The sequence below is a fragment of the Eleutherodactylus coqui genome, chromosome 3 (genome assembly GCF_035609145.1).
Source record: "Eleutherodactylus coqui strain aEleCoq1 chromosome 3, aEleCoq1.hap1, whole genome shotgun sequence".
NCBI classification, from domain to species: Eukaryota; Metazoa; Chordata; class Amphibia; order Anura; family Eleutherodactylidae; genus Eleutherodactylus; species Eleutherodactylus coqui.
This window is the reverse complement of record NC_089839.1, coordinates 40,144,675-40,164,679: the sequence shown is the minus strand read 5'-3', so window position 1 is coordinate 40,164,679 and position 20,005 is coordinate 40,144,675. Positions and strand designations below refer to the sequence as shown.

At 39.4% G+C, this 20,005-nt stretch overlaps 1 protein-coding gene across 1 annotated transcript in view; it reads right to left on the bottom strand.

The window, feature by feature from the left end:
* Positions 1-20,005, bottom strand: part of NRXN1 (neurexin 1) — a 1,562,703-nt gene that overhangs the window by 986,882 nt on the left and 555,816 nt on the right. Inside the window, exon 6 of the mRNA XM_066595516.1 lies at positions 6,798-7,099. Coding sequence (XP_066451613.1) covers positions 6,798-7,099 — 302 coding nt within the window. The remainder of the gene's footprint in view (positions 1-6,797; positions 7,100-20,005) is intronic.

Here is a 20,005-nt window from a genome sequence, read left to right as displayed (position 1 = left end):
AGCAATTTTCTAACTACCCAATGCACACTGTGCACTGCACCCTGATTGACCAGTGCTGTTCATATGAGAAACTTGGGCCAATCGGAGAGCAGGTATTATGCATTGGTAGTCTAACATAGCCAATGCAATGTGGGGGATTAGATAGTCTGAAGATTGTGTCAGCCCTCTTGGATAGTCAAAAACAGGACCTGGAACCAGTGGATTGTAGGGGAGGCAGAGAAGAGCTACTGCAGGCAATATACCCCATACCTTTCGATCCCAGGACATACTTTTGCTCTGAAACTAGAGGGTTGCTTGAAGACTTTGGATACACTTGGATTTCTACATTGATTACTAATTAAAAGTGGTCTGATTGTTATTTAAGTCACAACTGTAGACAAACACAACACTTAAGCTAATAACACACAAACAGTGGCACTGCTTATGTCTTTTATTGAACATGTTAGACTAGTACAAAACCATACAGAAGGCTTTACAAACTGCAAAAACCTCTGTACATCTGTATTAGAAAATCAAGGAACAAGAACAGTGTTTTGGAAGGACACCATGAAGGAAGTTGCTGCTGTCCAAAAAAAAACTGTTGCAGCTAGTCTCATGTTTCTCCGAGACCACCTGGAAGTACCACAATGCTTCTTAGATCATATTCTATGGACAGATCAGAAAATATGGGAACATTTTAGCACAAATGCACAATGCAGTTTGATGGGAAAAGAACACTGCACACCAACACCTAAACTTCATCGAATAGTGAAGCCTGGTGGAGGTAGCATCATGGTTTGGGCCTGCTTTGTTGTCTCAGGGTCTGGACACCTTCTACAGTAATTAGAACAATAAATTCTAAGGTTTATCGGAATGTTTTGCAGGAAGATGCAAGGGCAGTCATTCATGAAATCATGCTGAAGAGACACTATGTGATGCAATAGGATAATGACACAGCATACATAAGTAAATCAACTAAAGAATGGTTGAAAAAGATTGTGTTTTGGAATGGCCAAGTCAAAGTCCTGACCATAACCCTATCCAGGTACAGTGGCATGACCTAAAGCAGGTTGAGCATGAAGGCACCCCAGAAATACTGATGAGCTGAAACGCATTTGCAGGAAGGAATATGTATACAGCTTATTTGGAGCTGCAGGAAATGGTTCGTTAGGTGATTGCTCCTAAAGGGGCATCTACAGGTTATTAAATGTTAGTATTTACTTTGTATTTTCTCCCTGCACTGAGAATGCTCATTTAATATGCTCAATAAAAGAAACAAATTGCACAATTGTTTGCATGTTATTAGTTTAGTTAAAATGTATTTGTCTATAATTATGACTTACAGTAGGTAACAATGAGACCACATTTTATTAGGCTCCCTTTACATGGAGCAATTTATCATTCCCATGAGCAAACAAGCGAATGATGGTACAGTTCGCTCATTCGCTCATGCAGCCTAGTTATACAGGCAGATAAATCACTTGCTTGTTCGCTCCTAAATCGTTCAGTAGTTCACATTCACTATGGCAGTGAATGTGAACGATTAAACAATTGTTGTTTATACGCAATGACGTATAAACCAGCAAACGGTGAATTTTATGCCTGCATAAAATGAACGACGAATAAGAAGCGAGCAAATTCTTAGTTCAATCATTGGCCGTATTTACGCTGAATTCACACAAGCCAACAATTTCTTTGATAATCGCTCCATGTAAAACAGCCCTTAGTAATCAATGCAGAAATCCAGGTGATTCCAAAAGGGCTCACTTACTTTTTCTTGCAACTGCAAATATATATTTAATAATGGTGACTGCTATGTGAAAAAAAGAAACATTTTTGACAACCAGAAAGAATTACAAGACTACTCACTGTGAATAACAGTCTGTAGTCTGCCAAAGGGCGGAGACAATCTTTTCTAAACAAGGCCTTTAACTATCCCTTCTGGAACCCTTACTATTAAATTAAACTGCATGTATTAGAATTTCTATAAGATGGAATTATTAATGCATTTTCCCCAGCAAGTCCATAAGTTGTAAGAACATATATGAATAGGGGACACGATTTACAGGTGAGTTTAGGTTTGTAATGTTTAGAAATATTTAAAAATCTAATTGAACTCCACAGGGAAAATCCACCCCAAAATCTGCGTGTAGATTTCTGTGCAGATTTCCTTAATCATGTCTGCACATACCTTTACTCTTTCCCATGTCAAATATTGTGGAAAACTAATTCCATTCCAGTGAATGGGGCTGAGCTGCAATACTAACACTCCCCGTGGGCAACAGTGGTGCTACTTCTGGAGATAAAAGTAAATCCCTTTCCAAGCATGAATAGGTTAATATTGTTAATCTTAGAACTTGACTGCTACAGTATATAATACATTTAATTGTAAAATGCTAAAAATAAAAAATATTCTATATGATTTCATTTAGAAAACTGTGCGAAGTCTAAAACTTTTATCTTTTTAAATAATAAATGGACTTATTTTGGAAATAGATTTCTCATTGTTAAAGTTGTGAACTTTTATTTGGACAAAACTGTGCAATGTGCCTTTGTTCACAGCGGGGACAGGCATATCATGGTATCCTTCTCTGTATAAGCAAAGGGATGATTTGGATCATTCATGAATTATCGAAGCCACTGGGATTTGAAAATAACCTAAGCTGCCAGGCAAGGTGTACAGCTAAAATTTTGATCCAACTGATGTCAGCATTGATAACAGGCAAGATAGCGGCATCCAGCTGGCAATGGGGATATATTCTTTTCAGTTAATATTTTATGTTTAGTACTTGGCAAAAAAAATATATTTTTACATGGAATTAGATGTGTAAATTTTACTTGTCATTTTATTGACTGCTTAAAGTGAGTGTCCGCTATTTTCTTTCTTTATATTAAAGGGTTTTATGTAAATTGTTGTTTATTTTTTAAATATATATCTTTGTAGCAATCAGAACTCTGCTTTAATGATACCGTTTCTACATCATTTACATGATAAAATGCAGACCGCCTGCGGGGGCACACTTAGTAGGGGATTCCAGTCTCCTGGAAACCACCATTAAAGAGGTAGTCTAGTTGTAAATTATTGACGGTCTATTCGAGATGGGCTGTCAATAGTAGATCAGTGAGGGTCTGCCCAATGTGATTCCCGCTGAGTAGCTGTTTGCTGGGTCAGTGCGCTTGTGCACTGAGCTGGTTTTGCAGGAAGTAGAAAGTTCACTGCAGTGGGCAGTAGGGTGGCCCAAAAAACTCAACTTTTAGCTACAAAGCAAGACACTCTCTAAGTTTGTTCCTTTTAACAAACCTTTATTTGGGACAGTTTCAGGTTCTTACATCTACGACAAGGTTTGCTCAAAGACCATGAATTTTTTAGAATTTTTACTAATGAAAAACAATTATTGCTTCAAGTCGTGGAAGCAAATCGCAAGGCTGTTCCAACACAGGTTACCAAGAAGTCTGCTGTCCAGTCCTTAAGAACTGACTGACAAGTATTTGTGTTGCAATTTTGACTATTTTCATATATTTGGAGGTATTTTTGGAGGAACAGCACAAATGTGTAGATTGTCAGGACAAATGCCCTTATCAATACTTAATGATGTAAATACTTAATGTTGTAGCTCGTGTAATTGGAAATCTTGTGCGTAAGCACCATTTCTCATAAGATACGTCAGTTTTGAGCACCATCTTGTAGTTGGAATTTAAAGCTAAAACTGTACCCTAATATTACTATTAGCAGATTTAACAAATGTTGAAGGTTTCTTGCTCTATAGCTGCCACTTTATTTTTTGCCATATCTCTATGGGCCACCCTAGTGGTCAGGGTTGGTGTTACAGGCAAAGCTCCCATTCACCTTAATGGGATCTTTGTCTGTAACATCAAGCTTGGCCACTGCAGCAGGAACACAGCTGTCTCAGAAATCAGTTCAGTGCATGAGTGCAAACAGTTAATGGAAGTTGGTCCTGTGTTCCAGATCCCTGCTGATCTAATATTGATGGCCTTTCCTGTGGATAGACCATCAATAGTTTACAACCAGATAACCCCTTTAAAAGGGAGGGCCTTCACCACTCCACTAATCTAAAACTGCCACATAGAGGCTGGAGCAGCGGTACATGGCTTTGTAAATAATGCTACAGTTGCCACAAGATTTGCATAACCATCTATACGCATCTCTATTTTGCTGAGTTGGGAGAACAACATGTCTCGTTGGCGCTATTAGGCAGCAACCACTTGGTAGAGATAAGCCCCGCCATTACTGATGTCATGGGCTATAAGTATTAAAAACGGGGGTCTTCTACTTAAAATGATTTCCCGCCACTGCTGGGATGCACCACTTTCATTACCTAAGTAAAAGAAGGTGCCCAAGCCAAGCAAGCATCTCAGTTCCTGTTTCCTTTTTTCTTCTCATCCTCACAGGAAGTCTGCATCTCTTTAACGGGTTTGGTCTGAGCTTTGCTTTAATTTGTGGGTCTGGTCTGTATTACTTTAGGGGGTGTAGTCTGAGGTCAGAGTTTATTAAGAGGTGTGGACTAAGGTCTGATTTAATTTTGGGGTCTGGTTTAGACTTTGATTCCTCTATTACCCCATCCTACATATTTGCCTAGGTGGCTTATATATGGTGCTAATGATTGTGCTTTTTCCACTTATTCTAGATTTTATTCCTGCAAGCAGCACGTCGTAACAGAGGTGCAACCAGTCAGCAGAGCCTGAATACAAAAAGAGCACAGATAGACTGCAGTCCACAGAGAATGAGCATGACAAAAGTGAGTGCGACTAGCTTTGGCACTCTGCACCAGTGTCTCTCCTTCTTAGGTTCCTCATCTTGGCTGGCTACCAAGTTAGATATCCCCTTTTAAAAATGCTACACTTGCCCCCATTTTGGATCCTACCTGGAAGTAGGTTGGATACTTACTGCATACTGTTTTTACATTGAACTCAATCATGAAAGAGTATGCAGTAAGCTCATAAACTTCCCTTAGGCATGGCTGCAGGCAGACACACTTTTGAGATAGAAGTCTATATCAATAAAGTGGATTTGGACTCTGTGTCAGAAACTTTTCAAAGGGGTTTTCCAGTAAAATACTAGGATAGGTCATCAATGATTGATTGTGTGGGATCCACAGCAACACACTTGGGTACAAAATAGAATTTGTTGCTCTGACCCCTATGTAGTTATCGGTGCTTGCAATTACAGGCATAGCTCTCATTAAAATCAATGGGAGCTGCACCTGAAGTTATAACTGCCAGCAACTAAACAGGGATTGGAGCAGCAGCTTCCACTCTGTACCCCTCTGTGTTGCAGCACTGAAAGTGGGTGCCCGATCAGTTGATCGACTGGGGTCCCAAGTGGTGGACCCCAGCCGATCAACTATTGATGGCCTATCCTGTGGATAGGCCATCAATAGCATTTCCCTGGAAAACCTCTTTTACTCCAACTGCTCCAAAGATATATTAATCAATCAGTAGAGAATGTTGGATCTAAATAGGATATGGGAACAAAAGTTAGATATTCAGCATTTGAACAAATGTTTGTTTTATTTTAGTCTTAATACCTGAACCCAAAAATTTCATTCAAAGGAAAACTGTCTCTGGGACTGACCCCTTTGATTCTTACATAACTAGGAAGCACAACTGTCCATCAGGGTGTTCATCGCTTTTATTTTTTCTGTTTTTGATGACTCTCAATTGTTCATCAAATACATCTAGAGAAAAGGAGGTTTCTACACTGATATAGAAGGGGTTATTTACTGTAAGAGCAGGGAGACTATGGACCTCTCTGCCCAAGGATGTGGTGATGGAAAATTCGATAAAACAGTTCAAAGGGGACCTAGATGATTTCTTGAGCAATACAATATTATATGTTATGATTATTAATAGCTTCAAAAGGTTGTTGATCTAGGAATTAATGTGATTGCCAGATTGGAATCAGGAAGCAATTTTTTCCCTTAAATGAGGAAAATTGGCTTCTACCTCATTGGAGTTTTTTTCCCCCTTCTTCTGGATGAACATTGGGGACAATAGGCTGAACTGGGTGGACATATGTCTTTTTATGTCCTTCCATACTATGTTACTTGAAATTCTTCCATGAAGCCCTGTCTCAGTATCAAGAAAAATATCTCTGTTTCATTGGAGTCAAGGGGGAGGAGCTTACTTCTTTTCTGCCCTTGATTGTCATTAGCACCCCCTAGCTCTGCAATAATAGGGTTTAAATGCACCATTATAGAATGGCTCCGATGATAGATTTCCTTTAATTTCATATATTTTTGTTAGTTGTGCATGTATTAGTTTCTTGGAATGTCTACAATATGAATTAGGTCATTTAAAAATCAAAGAAGTTGTCCATAAACTGAAAAACATGTTTGTTCTCTCCTAAAAACGGTGCCAAATCTGTCCACTTTTGGTATTGAAATTCAGTCCTATTCACAGCTGAGCGGCAGTACTACAAACAACCAGTGGACAGGTGTGGCACTGTTTCTGGAAGAAAGCAGACATGTTTTTCAATTCCTGTACAACCCCTTTAAGAGAGTAAAAAAAAACACAGCTGTAATAGTTGTAACATATCATTATATAAAAACAATGCAAGTAAAAATGAAAAATGAATCTTAATCTATAGTACTCAACAATACACTACAATTACCCTATCTATATGTTAGCTGTCTATCAATGCTCCCCTCCGCTGTAGCCCTTGGTATTTTCTAGGTCTGCCCCTGCTCAGGTTTATTAAACTTAGCAAATCTCTATTAGTATATTTAATCTTGAGAATATTTTTACTTAGCTGTGTCGAAAAGAAAATGATTAACTTTTTTCATCCATTTTACTGTTACCTGACGCAGATTTCTTGTTACTTTCACATCATGCCAGCTATTGTCATTAAACTTTCCATTCACTGGTTCCACCAAGGCCTCAAAAGCCCCTGACCCCAAATTAATGACCAAAGAGACGGCTCCATTTTTCAAGGCCAGATTGACATAATCTGCTGATTTTCCTGTGTGAAGCATCAGTCCATTCCGCTGAAGGGTTTTGAACGACAACGTGATTTCATCGCTGCTGCTTTGAATAGGGTTTTGTGATAAGTCATAGCAGAAGTACTCGGACCCTTTAAATGTGGCAATGTACTCTTCCTTTCCTGTAAAGGAAAAAAAAAACATTTATGTCACAACCGGGTTAAAATTAGACATTTAATTGTCTTTATTTAAAAAGAATAATTAAAAAAAATTAAGAAAACATAAAAGAAAATCTTTAATGTAAAAAACCCCCCAAAAAACGATATCCAGCTTTGTTAAAAGCCCTTACAGTTGTAGAAATGGCTTAAGCAACTCAACAACTATTGTAACCTCATACAGGGCTATGTATACATGGATGGAACTGTACTTTCAACTATTAGTTCATGGTGTAGTTGGCTCATTGTTTTTATGTATGAGCTTGTTAAAACGGAAATTAAAATACAACTTCAGCAGGTTAGCATCACATTCAACCTATTCCATTGGTAGAAAATATATGTGTTAATATTTTGCATTAGTAGCGAAAAACCTCCGTATAAAAGAATAATTAATTAATTAGTGCTGAGTAGAGATGAGCGAGTACACTCGCTAAGGCTAACTACTCGAGCGAGTAGTGCCTTAGTCGAGTATCTGCCCGCTCGTCTCTAAAGATTCGCTGCCGGCACGAGTGACAGGTAAGTCGCGTGAGTGAGCAGGGGGGAGCGGGGGGAGAGAGGGATCTCCCCTCCGTTCCTCCCCGCTCTCCCCGCCCGCTGCCGGCAGCCGAATCTTTAGAGACGAGCAGACAGATACTCGACTAAGGCACTACTCGCTTGAGTAGTTAGCCTTACTCGCTCATCTCTAGTTCTGAGCAAATATTTTTAAAATCTGAGTTTGGATTGTTCTCTGAATTTGGGCAAAAATTTTGGTTAGGTCCAAACTACTTTGAACCAACTAAACTTCACGAACACCAATATACTTGTGAATTACTGTATAAGAGCTATAAAAATCATGTAGCAGTAAAAGAAGAGAAAGAAGGAAAATGAATATGAGGGGAAAGAAGTAGGAAAATGAATAAAAGAAGAAAGGAGGAAAACAAATAAGAGAAGGGGGGAAAGGAAGAAATGAAAAGAAGAATGAAAAGAAGAAAAGTCGAGGAGAACAAAGCAAAGAAAGAAAAAGAGGGAGAAGGAAAGAATGAAGAAAAAGGAGAAGGAAAGGAAAGAATGAGGTAGAAATAAGGAAAGAGGAGGAGAAGGAAAAGAATGAATAGGTGGAGGAAAGGGAAAGGAGGAAGAAGAGGAGGAGAAGAAAGAGGAAGGGAAAGAGGAAGCAGAGAAGAGGAGAAGGAGACGTTTTATTCTCCTTTTTCTTCTCTCTCCCTCTCACCCTCCTTCTTCTTCTGCTAGTTGGTTCGTCCAAAATGAACTACCCAAGGTTCAGGTTTGCGCCGAACTGAACTTTTAGCTAAATTTGATCCTGAAACAGGGTTTGACTGCTTTAGTTGGCTCAAGACTTCATTAGCATCATCAGTCTTTGTATTCATACATTATTAAAGTTAATCTTAAAAAATCTGATTTAATAGTGCAAGATATTTTGCACAAAATTAAATGTAAGTAAGAAACTTAAAGACAGATATATATATATATATATATATATATATATATATATATATATATATATATATATATATATATATATATATATATATATATATATTCATTTACTAATTAAAATGCAATTTCCATTATGTGTACATGACTCTGGAGGTGGTCAACAGCATATAGAAAATACACTTTGCAACAGCCTGATGGGCTATTGACACAATAGACAGGGGGAGATGCATTGACTTCAATGGACAGTAATTACTAGGACAGATTAATTTTATAAATTAAGGCATACAATAAGCTCATGGTTGCATTTATACCCATTTAACACCAAACCGTCCTCAGTTAGTCAGTAACAGGGCTATAGTGTAACTACTTCTCTACCCCAACTGAATCATTAGAGCTCAGTGAGATGACATTAGATTTTGTTCTCATTATTGGTTCCTCAAGGCACCTTGCAGCAGATGCAAATACAGAGTATGTCCTAATTTGAAAGTATGTCACCTATTAATAGTTTTATTTTACCAAATGGCTACTATACAATTAATGATATTTTACATAGATAGATAGATATGAGACAGACAGATAGATAGATAGATAGATAGATGAGAGACAGATAGATAGATAGATAGATAGAAAGATAGATATGAGATAGATAGCTAAATAGATAGATAGATAGAAAGATAGATAGATATGAGATAGATAGATAGATATGAGATAGATAGATAGGTAGATAGATAGATAGATATGAGATAGATAGATAGATATGAGATAGATAGATAGATATTAGATAGATAGATAGATAGATATGAGATAGATAGATAGATATGAGATAGATAGATAGATATGAGATAGATAGATAGATATGAGATAGATAGATCGATATGAGATAGATAGATATTAGATAGGTAGATAGATAGATAGATAGATAGATAGATAGATAGATAGATAGATAGATAGATAGATATGAGATAGATATATAAATAGATAGATAGGGAATTAGGATTAGAAATCTCAGCTATTTTTGCAGCACAATATCTACAGAGTATAAAAAGTATCAAAAAAAAAAAAAAGCAAGAAACCCAAATATAAAAAAATTACACCTTGGATAAGCCTCAAGGAAAACCATCTGCCCTGTGAAGTCTTACATTTTCTTTTGTTTTCAGTCCAACTGTACTAGAAACTAGCATTTACCCAGTACATTGATATATTGGCTCTATAACCTTTCATACCATGAAAAATTGTCCATTATCTTTCTTTAAGACCAAGGGATCATTTTCACTGACTTTAAATAGAGCCACAAAACAATGGCACAAAGGTAACTTTTCATCTCAAAATTAGGATGAACAGGCTCAATTTGACCAATCTAACAAAGCCAAGTCAAAGAGCTTACGTCGGAAATACCTGCTTACCGCACACTATAATTATAGGCTAGTCAAAGGAATCATTTTACTGTGAATGACCGAGCCTGAGTAAAATCAGCTTCTCCAGGGCTTAGAAAAGATTGGAAAAAGCTTTTAAGAAGGTTAACAGTTTGTATGTATCACGCCTTCCTTAAGTATTCAAGGCTAAATCTTGTGAGCTAATGGTATTTTCCTTGAAAAAGCGAATGAAAAGCCAATTCAGCATGTCTGCACCTTCTATAAAAGGCAGCTTCATATGTCACTGAAGATCTGATCAGACCGGTAGCCGCAGACAGACTCCGTTAAAGCACCTTCCCGGTGGAAGTTCTCAAAGTGAAATCATTGCCTGTAATATCTGAATTCTCATTGTCTGCCTACCCTTTACTCAATCAATACAAATAGATTAGGCACTGTACTTCTTTTTGTGTACACATTTGGAGTATGACCCCCATTGTACTATGAAGCTGATGAAGCATCATTAAAAATTGATTTTTTTTTAAATGGTCTCCAAATAATGGTACTTGGAAGAATGAATATTTCTGTATTTGAAATTGTGGACAATGTTCTGTATTTATTCTACTATGGCTGTGAATTTAGAGCAATTCAGACTACTTCCGATAGTATGTTGGCTAATTGGGCCATAAGAATCAATGACCACAAAAGCCAACGTCTGCTGTCTGATTTCTAAGTGCATAGAATTATTGTATGCTTGTAGTATCTATGCAAACGATAATTAGAATATTCCTAGTAACTACTAGCAAAGACCAAATAAGTTTGAAACATGTCTAGCTGCTACTGAGCACTGATCAACTCCCAGATGAAGACCGTCTAACCAAAATGTGTATTGAGAAGAGGCCATTCCGAAGGTCTTAATACTTGGGTTTGTTAATGTTTTTCAGCAATTTTTTTTAGGTACACCTTGGTTTATTGTATAGGTACTTTATCATTGCTCCAAGCAACACTTCGACCAGTAGTTGTCAGTCTGGTTGGTGCTTTGGATTGCAGGCCAACAACAATAAAAAAAGGATTTGGGGGGTATGTCAAAAGCAAAAGAAAAGTCAAAGATGCTATTGGATCCTTACAAGATGAAAATGGGGAATTGGTTAAGAATGATGTTGAGAAGGCCGAACTCTTAAATTCTTATTTTGTATCTGTTTTCTCTCAGTAAGTAGATGGAACATCAACTGATCTTCCCTGTGCTATTGGGGGAAATAAAAGAATGCAGGCTATCTATAACCAGAGAGATGGTGAAGGAACACTTGGCTAACCTAAATGAATTCAAGTCTTAAGGTCCAGATGAATTAATTCCTAGGATACTAAAGGGAGCAGCGGAGGTAATTCCTGAACCACTCGCCATAATCTTTGAAAATTCCTGGAGAACAGGAGAAGTCCCAGAAGATTGGAATAGGGCAAACATTGTCTCTATCTTCAAAAAAGGGAAGAGGGTAGATCCAGGAATCTACAGGTCTGTGAGCCTGACCTCTATACAGGGAAAGATCTTTGAACAAAGCAGCATGTATGCAAGTACTTGGATACAAATGGAGTAATTAACCAGAGCCAGCATGGGTTTGTACCAAACAAGTCATGCCAGACAAATCTAATTTCCTTCTGTGACAGAATCACTGACTCAGTGGATCTGGGAAATGCAGTGGATATAGTATATCTTGACTTTAGTAAAGCATTTGACAAAGTATCTCATACCTTACTTATTGAAAAAAATGACCAAATATGGGATTGACAAGGTAAGTGTTAGGTGGATTCAAAACTGGCTGAGTGATTGTACTCAAAGAGTGGTCATAAAGGACTGCACATCCAAGAGGAAGAATGTATCTAGTGGGGTACCACAAGGCTCTGTCCTAGGCCCAGTGTTGTTCAACATTTTTATAAATTATATGGAAGACGGAATTGATGGGGAACTGATCAAATTTGCTCACCGTGCAAAGCTAGGAGGGATAGCTAACACTAGCGTATTCAAAAAGTTCTAAAAAAGCTTGAACAGTGGGCGGCAGCTAACAGAATGGTATTTAACAAGGAGAAATGTAAAGTCCTACATCAGGGCAAGAAAAATGAAAAAAAAAATATATAGAATGGGAGGAATTGGGCTAAGCAGCAGTACATGTTAAAAAGACTTGGGTATACTAATAGATCATAGATTGAACATGAGTCAACAATGTGATGCAGCAGTCAAAAAGGCAAACACAAAATCCTGTGATGTATTAAGAAAAGAATAGAGTCTGGATCATGTGAGGTAATTATTCCCCTTTACTCTTAGAAAAAACTTTCTGACAGTGAGGGTGATCAATGAGTGGAACAGGTTACCACGGGAGGAGGTGAGTTCTCCTTCAATGGAAGTGTTCGAACAAAGGCTGGACAAATATCTGTCTGGGATGATTTAGTGAATCCTGAACTGAGCAGGGGGTTGGTCCAGATGACTCTGGAGGTTCCTTTCAACTCTACCATTCTATGATACTATGACCTATCGCATTGTGTGTTATGTGCACAAGAAAAGATCTGGGTGGCCCCACACAGCAAACCCAGACTCCAGAGGATGGTGAAACATTTTGGGGTTTATATGTTTCTTTTAGCTCAAACACACAGACCGGGCAATATAACTAGTCATTAGTCTGCATCAGTGACCGGCTTGATAACTTATATAGCTACTAGCTATTTAGGAGAACTCTAAAAAGCTCAGTATACAGCATAGTGCAGCAGTATTGACTGATATATATTTCAGATGGCTCAACGCTCCCAGGTTTGCTAGGCAGGGGTTTGTATTTTTAATCTTTATGCCTCTTAGTATTTTAATTTAGTTCAATAAAAGTTAGATCTTAATGAGGCTATTCAACCTGGGGGGGGGTTCTGGCCCTTTGGACAATTTTGGTGCTAATTATTGTTAATAAGCCCGGTGTACACCCTGAGGCACTTTTTGTATACTTTATGAAGTTTGAAACCTTTGGCGCTGTGTGTGATGTGCACAAGCAAAGATCTGGAAGATATCATACAGCGACAAGTCCTGCTTCATCAGATTAGAGCCTCGTATGGCATAGAGTGTTAGGGCAGCAGAAATGCAGTCCTAAGCTCTTGCTCATGACCTGAAAGTTGCAAGTTCACTCCCTGCACGCTTCAGGTAGCTGGCTCAAGGTTGACTCAGCCATCCATCCTTCCAAGGTCGATAAAATGAGTATCCAGCTTGGTGGGGGGTAAGAAATAAAAAAAATTACCTGAAAGCCCTGCAGAATAAGTTGGCACTATACAAATAGCAAGATTTATTTTTACTTATACAGTGTTGGAACAGTTTCCTCACATGCAACAAAAGTCAAACAATCAAACAAGGTGCATGTGAGACAGAAGTTAGCAGAACAAGCATACAACGCATTCTTAAGAGAGCACATTCCATTAGCTTACATTCCATTAGTCTTACACACCATGAATGAAGATGACCCTGATTGAAGAATGCAGCAGTAGTTTCTACACACGGTGCATGAGGATGAGGAGTTTGTGAAGAAAGTTGTTTCAGTGGATGAAGCACAATTTAAACTAAATTGTACAGTAAGGTCAGCTGCACATGGGTGGATTTGCATTGCGGAATATGGAGCGATCGTCCGCCTCCAGATTCCGCAGCAAACACCGCTCATAGCATGCTATGGCAAAATGCTTTTTCCTCTACATGAGCGGAAATCAATTGCAATTTTCTGCTTGCAGAGGAAAAATCTCGGCATGCTCTATTTCAATGCGGATTCTGCACAGACGGCTTCCATTGAAGTTAATAGAAGCCGTCCGACCCATGGCCCTTCTGCAATGGCCTTGTGAAAAGGTTGTGGGTTTTGCATCATTGCCTAGCAATGGCGCAGGAAAAGCCGGGATTTAAAAAAAAACCAAAAAAAAACGGTACTGCGCATGTCCAATAACTTGTAATGCGGAACATCCGCAGTACAGAAAGAAAAAAGAATAGTCAGGTACACACGAATACCGGCTGGGCACAGGGGTGGATCCCACTGCTGGCTCCCACGCGACTCGGTCGTGTGCAGCAGGCCTAATTAATCTGAATTGTGTTTATTGAGCCCTAGAAAATCCTTATGTTATTGTGGACAAAGCAGTCAATTTACTGGGGCTCATTGTCTGGTGTGAACTGTCATTCATGTCAGTTGCAGAGGCAGCAACTTCAAGGACCTCCGATGATGTCATGTCATGTGATACTCTGTGTAAGAGGAGTCAGGGATCACATGACCATGGGGGAGATCAGTAAATGTAGGACTCTGCTGTGTTCTCTGTGTGTGTTGGAGCTGTGGGGGTCAGGATGGATGGGGTGAGTGAGTGGAGCTGTGGGGATCAGGATGGATGTAGCAGAGCTGTGTGTGTGATATCTGGGGATCAGGCTAGATGTAGCGGAGATGTGTGTGTGTGATGTGTGGGGATCAGGATGGATGTAGCAGAGCTGTGTGTGTAATGTCTGCAGATCAGGATGGATGTAGCGGAGTTTTGTGTGCAATATGTGGGGGTCAGGATGGATGTCTGGCCGGCCCTTCAGTGACAGTGTCGGGACCCGGGGATGAGAGCAGAAGAGCAGTAAATGCAGTATAGCGAGGAATGTACCATGTACTGCATGTAATCTTGTATGTTTAGGTGGTATACGTTATACCACCTGTACATATAATTATGTACAGGACATATCCAGGTTACATCAACATCACTGTATAGAGGGAATGCATATCTCCTGTATATAGGGATATGGAGCATGCTGGGGTAACCTGGGTATCTCCTGTATATAATTATATACACTACCGTTCAAAAGTTTGGGGTCACATTGAAATGTCCTTATTTTTGAAGGAAAAGCACTGTACTTTTCAATGAAGATAACTTTAAACTAGTCCTAACTTTAAACAAATGCACTCTATACATTGCTAATGTGGTAAATGACTATTCTAGCTGCAAATGCCTGTTTTTTTGTGCAAAATCTACAAAGGTGAATAGAGGCCCATTTCCAGCAACTATCACTCCAGTGTTCTAATGGTACAATGTGTTTGCTCATTGGCTCAGAAGGCTAATTGATGATTAGAAAACCCTTGTGCAATCATGTTCACACATCTGAAAACAGTCTAGCTCGTTACAGAAGCTACAAAACTGACCTTCCTGTGAGCAGATTGAGTTTCTGGAGCATCACATTTGTGGGGTCAATTAAACGCTCAAAATGGCCAGAAAAAGAGAACTTTCATCTGAAACTCGACAGTCTATTCTTGTTCTTAGAAATGAAGGCTATTCCATGCGAGAAATTGCTAAGAAATTGAAGATTTCCTACAATGGTGTGTACTACTCCCTTCAGAGGGCAGCACAAACAGGCTCTAACCAGAGTAGAAAAAGAAGTGGGAGGCCGCGTTGCACAACTAAGCAAGAAGATAAGCACATTAGAGTCTCTAGTTTGAGAAACAGACGCCTCACAGGTACCCAACTGGCATCTTCATTAAATAGTACCCGCAAAACACCAGTGTCAACATCTACAGTGAAGAGGCGGCTGCGGGATTTTGGGCTTCAGGGCAGAGTGGCAAAGAAAAAGCCATATCTGAGACTGGCCAATAAAAGAAAAAGATTAAGATGGGCAAAAGAACACAGACATTGGACAGAGGAAGACTGGAAAAAAGTGTTGTGGACGGATGAATCCAAGTTTGAGGTGTTTGGATCACAAAGAAGAACGTTTGTGAGACGCAGAACAAATGAAAAGATGCTGGAAGAATGCCTGACGCCATCTGTTAAGCATGGTGGAGGTAATGTGATGGTCTGGGGTTGCTTTGGTGCTGGTAAGGTGGGAGATTTGTACAGGGTAAAAGGGATTCTGAATAAGGAAGGCTATCACTCCATTTTGCAACGCCATGCCATACCCAGTGGACAGCGCTTGATTGGAACCAATTTCATCCTACAACAGGACAATGACCCTAAACACACCTCCAAATTGTGCAAGAACTATTTACAGCAGAAGCAGGCAGCTGGTATTCTATCGGTAATGGAGTGGCCAGCGCAGTCACCAGATCTGAACCCCATTGAGCTGTTGTGGGAGCAGCTTGACCGTATGGTACGCCAGAAGTGCCTATCCAACCAATCCAACTAGTGGGAGATGCTTCTAGAAGCGTGGGGTGCAATTTCTCAAGCTTACCTCAACAAATTAACAGCTAGAATGTCAAAGGTGTGCAATGCTGTAATTGCTGCAAAAGGAGGATTCTTTGACGAAAGCAAAGTTTGATGTAAAAACAATGTTATTTCAAATACAAATCATTATTTCTAACCTTGTCAATGTCTTGACTCTATTTTCTATTCATTTCACAATGCATGGTGGTGAATAAGTGTGACTTTTCATGGAAAACACAAAATTGTTTGGGTGACCCCAAACGTTTGAACGGTAGTGTATGTACAGCTGGTATAAGCTAGACATCCCCTGTATATAGTGATTCCCGGAGGTCAAATAATATGTTGTAATAAGCCAGACCCTAACCACGCCCCTGATCACTCTATAGCCACACCCCCTAAATGCACCCTCTTTTGGTAGGAGTGCCGCGCCATAAAAAATTTTTTCCCAGGGGTGCCCTAAGGCTGAAAATGTTGGGAATTACTGATATAACCCAAAGTCGATGCCAACCAAAACTGTCATCATATGCGCCCTGTAATCCAAAATCATACATATTATATATCAAAATGCCTGAAACAAAATGAGGAACTAATTTCCATACTTTATTTAAAAAAAATAACTATAACTGTTAAAAAAAATCATTTATTTTACGTCTTTTTACCCCCAATAAAACTAAAAAACAGGGGGGAAAAAGTCAGTGAAAAAGATATTAAAAATAGTCCTATATGTCACAAAAAAAAACACAGGAAAAAAAAGGGCAGTTAGACCACCACATAGGTCAAATCCCTAAAAAGTGTCTGGTCCTTAAGCTACAAAACTGTCTGGTCTTTAAAGAGTTAAGTATAAGGGGAAAAAAATCAGAAATCATAAAAAATGATGTAGAGTTTTGTGTGCATGTACAGTACTAAATAATATGTGTTCTTGGCCAGGTAAATGTATGGTTCTCTTAGTGGGCGAAACCCTGTCATTTGCTCACATACTGCCAATCTCTAGTCAATAGGTTTTAGCAGACAGACTGTATAATTTCACTCTAATGCCAAATGTAGAATATAATCCAACACCATGATTTGTCCTTCAAGACTCAGCAGTAAATTTGCATCTATTTCTATGTAAACTATCCAGTTATACAAGAAACACACAGAACTGCCAAAATGTAATTTCTTCGTAAGTCAAAGTTATTTAAACATACATCCATCAGTCATGGTCTATACCCATCAGAAAATCCAGTTACGGGGACAGTCTCTTGGTGTATAGGGAATCCATGTGATATCAATACAGTAGACAATACAAATAATCTTCTTACTATGATATTGCATTTCAAAACTACATTCACATCCATCTTGGAAGCTCCATTTGGAACCCCCAGTACAGATCCTTAATAAAGTAACATTTTGTGTTCTTTGGACCTGTGGTTCTATGGGTTTCCAGGAGCACACGGCTGTAGGCATGGTTGATTTGGCTGGCTGATGGTGGGGAGTCCTCCAACCAGTCATTCACCATATGACTCCATATATAGAAATACCAGACTCTCTTGCTAGGGGATGTTGGTCATTGCCCACTTCTCATCATTCCCACTCAGAACCATGGTTTTTGGAGTCATGCATGCAATAAGTTTGAGTCATTCTCCCACACACTCCCTGAAGATGGTCGGGGCACCTGATTCCCCTGTTTGCATGGTCTTGTCAGGTGTGGTTCCAAACATTGGATGTCCTTTATGCTGTCAGATGGGTGATATCAGACACCTTCTCCCTTCTCCATCAGATGGGTGATGTCTGATGCTCTGCCCCTTACGTAAGATGGTATGGACATTGAAACTATATCTGTTTTGGTATATGTATGTATGCATGAGGTTCTGCGTGGGATTCCCATGTGTCTGAAGGTGAGCCTCGTGTGGCGCAGAGTGTTAAGGCAGCAAAAGGTTGTGAGTTCAGTCCCTGCATGCTTAAGGTAGCTGGCTCTAGGTTGACTTAGCCTTCCATTCTTCCGAGGTCAGTAAAATGAGTACACAGCTTGGTGGGGGTGGGGGGGGGGGAAGGGAAATAAATTACCTGAAAGCTCAGCAGATTACGTTGGTGCTATACAAATGGCAAGATTTATTTGGTGTGAACAACGTCTTTTTCAGTGACTGTGAAGGACATTGCACTTATGCCCTGCATGAAAGTAACAGCAGGCCATTAATGTGTAATCACTAAGGTTCAATCCCTAGGGACTGCATGATTCAATATAACAGCATAACAACCTCTTTCATTTTGCTGATTATGGAAATTCTCAACCAATGACACATTGATAACCAATCCTAAAGATAAGCCATCAATCAAAACCTCTTTAAGAAATAAACAAAGGTAAATTCGGTCACCTACCAAGTTTGCCTGAAAATAAGATTTCACCCCAAAAAAAGCCCTAGCTTGCTTTTTCAGGATTTTCAGGGTGGCTTGAAATATAAGCCTTGCACGGAAAATAAGCTCTAGTTACATTACATAAAGAAAAAAATAGGAATACATTACCTGTCAGGCTCGGTCCAGGTCCTACCCACTGTTCTCCAGAGCCATGGCTTGGTACCTGCAGTCCTCGCAGATCACTTCCTGGTTGCAAGATTCATAAATTCGTCTCAGCGAAGTGAGGGCTGTGATTAGTTTTTCGAGCGCTGCATTGATTGGCTGAGCAGTGCTCAAAGTACCAATGACAGTAATCGCTCCGAGAAGGTCATATTTATAAATTGGCTGAGCTGTGGCTTAGCCAATTCACAAACTCCGCCTCAATGATGTAACGGCTGTGATTGGTTCTCAGCCAATCAATGCAACGTTCGATGAACCAATCACAGCCATCGCATCGTGGAGGCAGGATTTGTAAATTCGCTGATCTGTGGCTCAGCCAAACATAAATTCTGCCTCCTCAAAGCATTGGCTGTGATTGGCTCTTTGAGCGCTGCTCAGCCAATCAATGCAGGGCTCTAAAAAACCATCGCTTCGTGGATGTGGGATTTATCAATCCTGTAACCAGAAAGTGATCCTATGTGGGCAACCAAGGATTGTGGGAACTGCGCAGGAGTTTTGAAAAGCTGCAGATAGGACTTGGACCGAGCCTGCTAGGTAAGTAAAATAAGACATTTCCTGAAAATAAGCCCTAGCACCTCTTTTGGGGCAAACGTTAATATAGGAGAGTGTCTTAATTTCAGGGAAACATGCTAGATATAAATGTCTATGACTCAACATACAGTCTTAATTGAACAACAATAACCTCTGCTGTACTTTTGCCCTAAAAAGCTTTGATGACAATTTTTTGACAGGGCACCGAATGCTTTAATATATTGGGTCAATGACACCTGTGACTCTTAGCTCAGTAATAACCTAGAACTTTCATTATTTCTTGATACAGTATATTAAGTGCATTTCTTTGTTATGTATTGGGCACGGCATCTAAAGCGAAAAGCACAGAAGTTTCGTCTCCTCGGCACTGAGCTCTTGATATTATGCAGTTGCTATGGACAGTTGTTTCCATAGTGACACTTTAGGATCTCTTGTGTGTGTTGAATGTTGATACTTTAGGGTTCATTTGACAGCATTGAATTTAGGTGTAAAATTCACACTGAAGCATAGCATGAATAGTTGTCCTAGAACTGCCGCTGGCATAGATCATTGCCAATTTTTTTGTTTAATGCATTTTTGGAACTATTTTTACCCTAGTTATGAATTTCTGATCTCATTAATTTATTTTACTAATTTATACAGTGCACATAGTACATATTCCACAGTGCTGTACACAGCTTGCCATATCGATTTCTATTAGAGATGAGCGAACGTACTCGTCCGAGCTTGATATTCGTGCGAATATTAGGGTGTTCGGGATGCTCGTTACTCTTAACGAGCACCACGCGGTGTTCTGGTTACTTTCAGTTTCCTCTCTGAGACGTTAGCGCGCTTTTCTGGC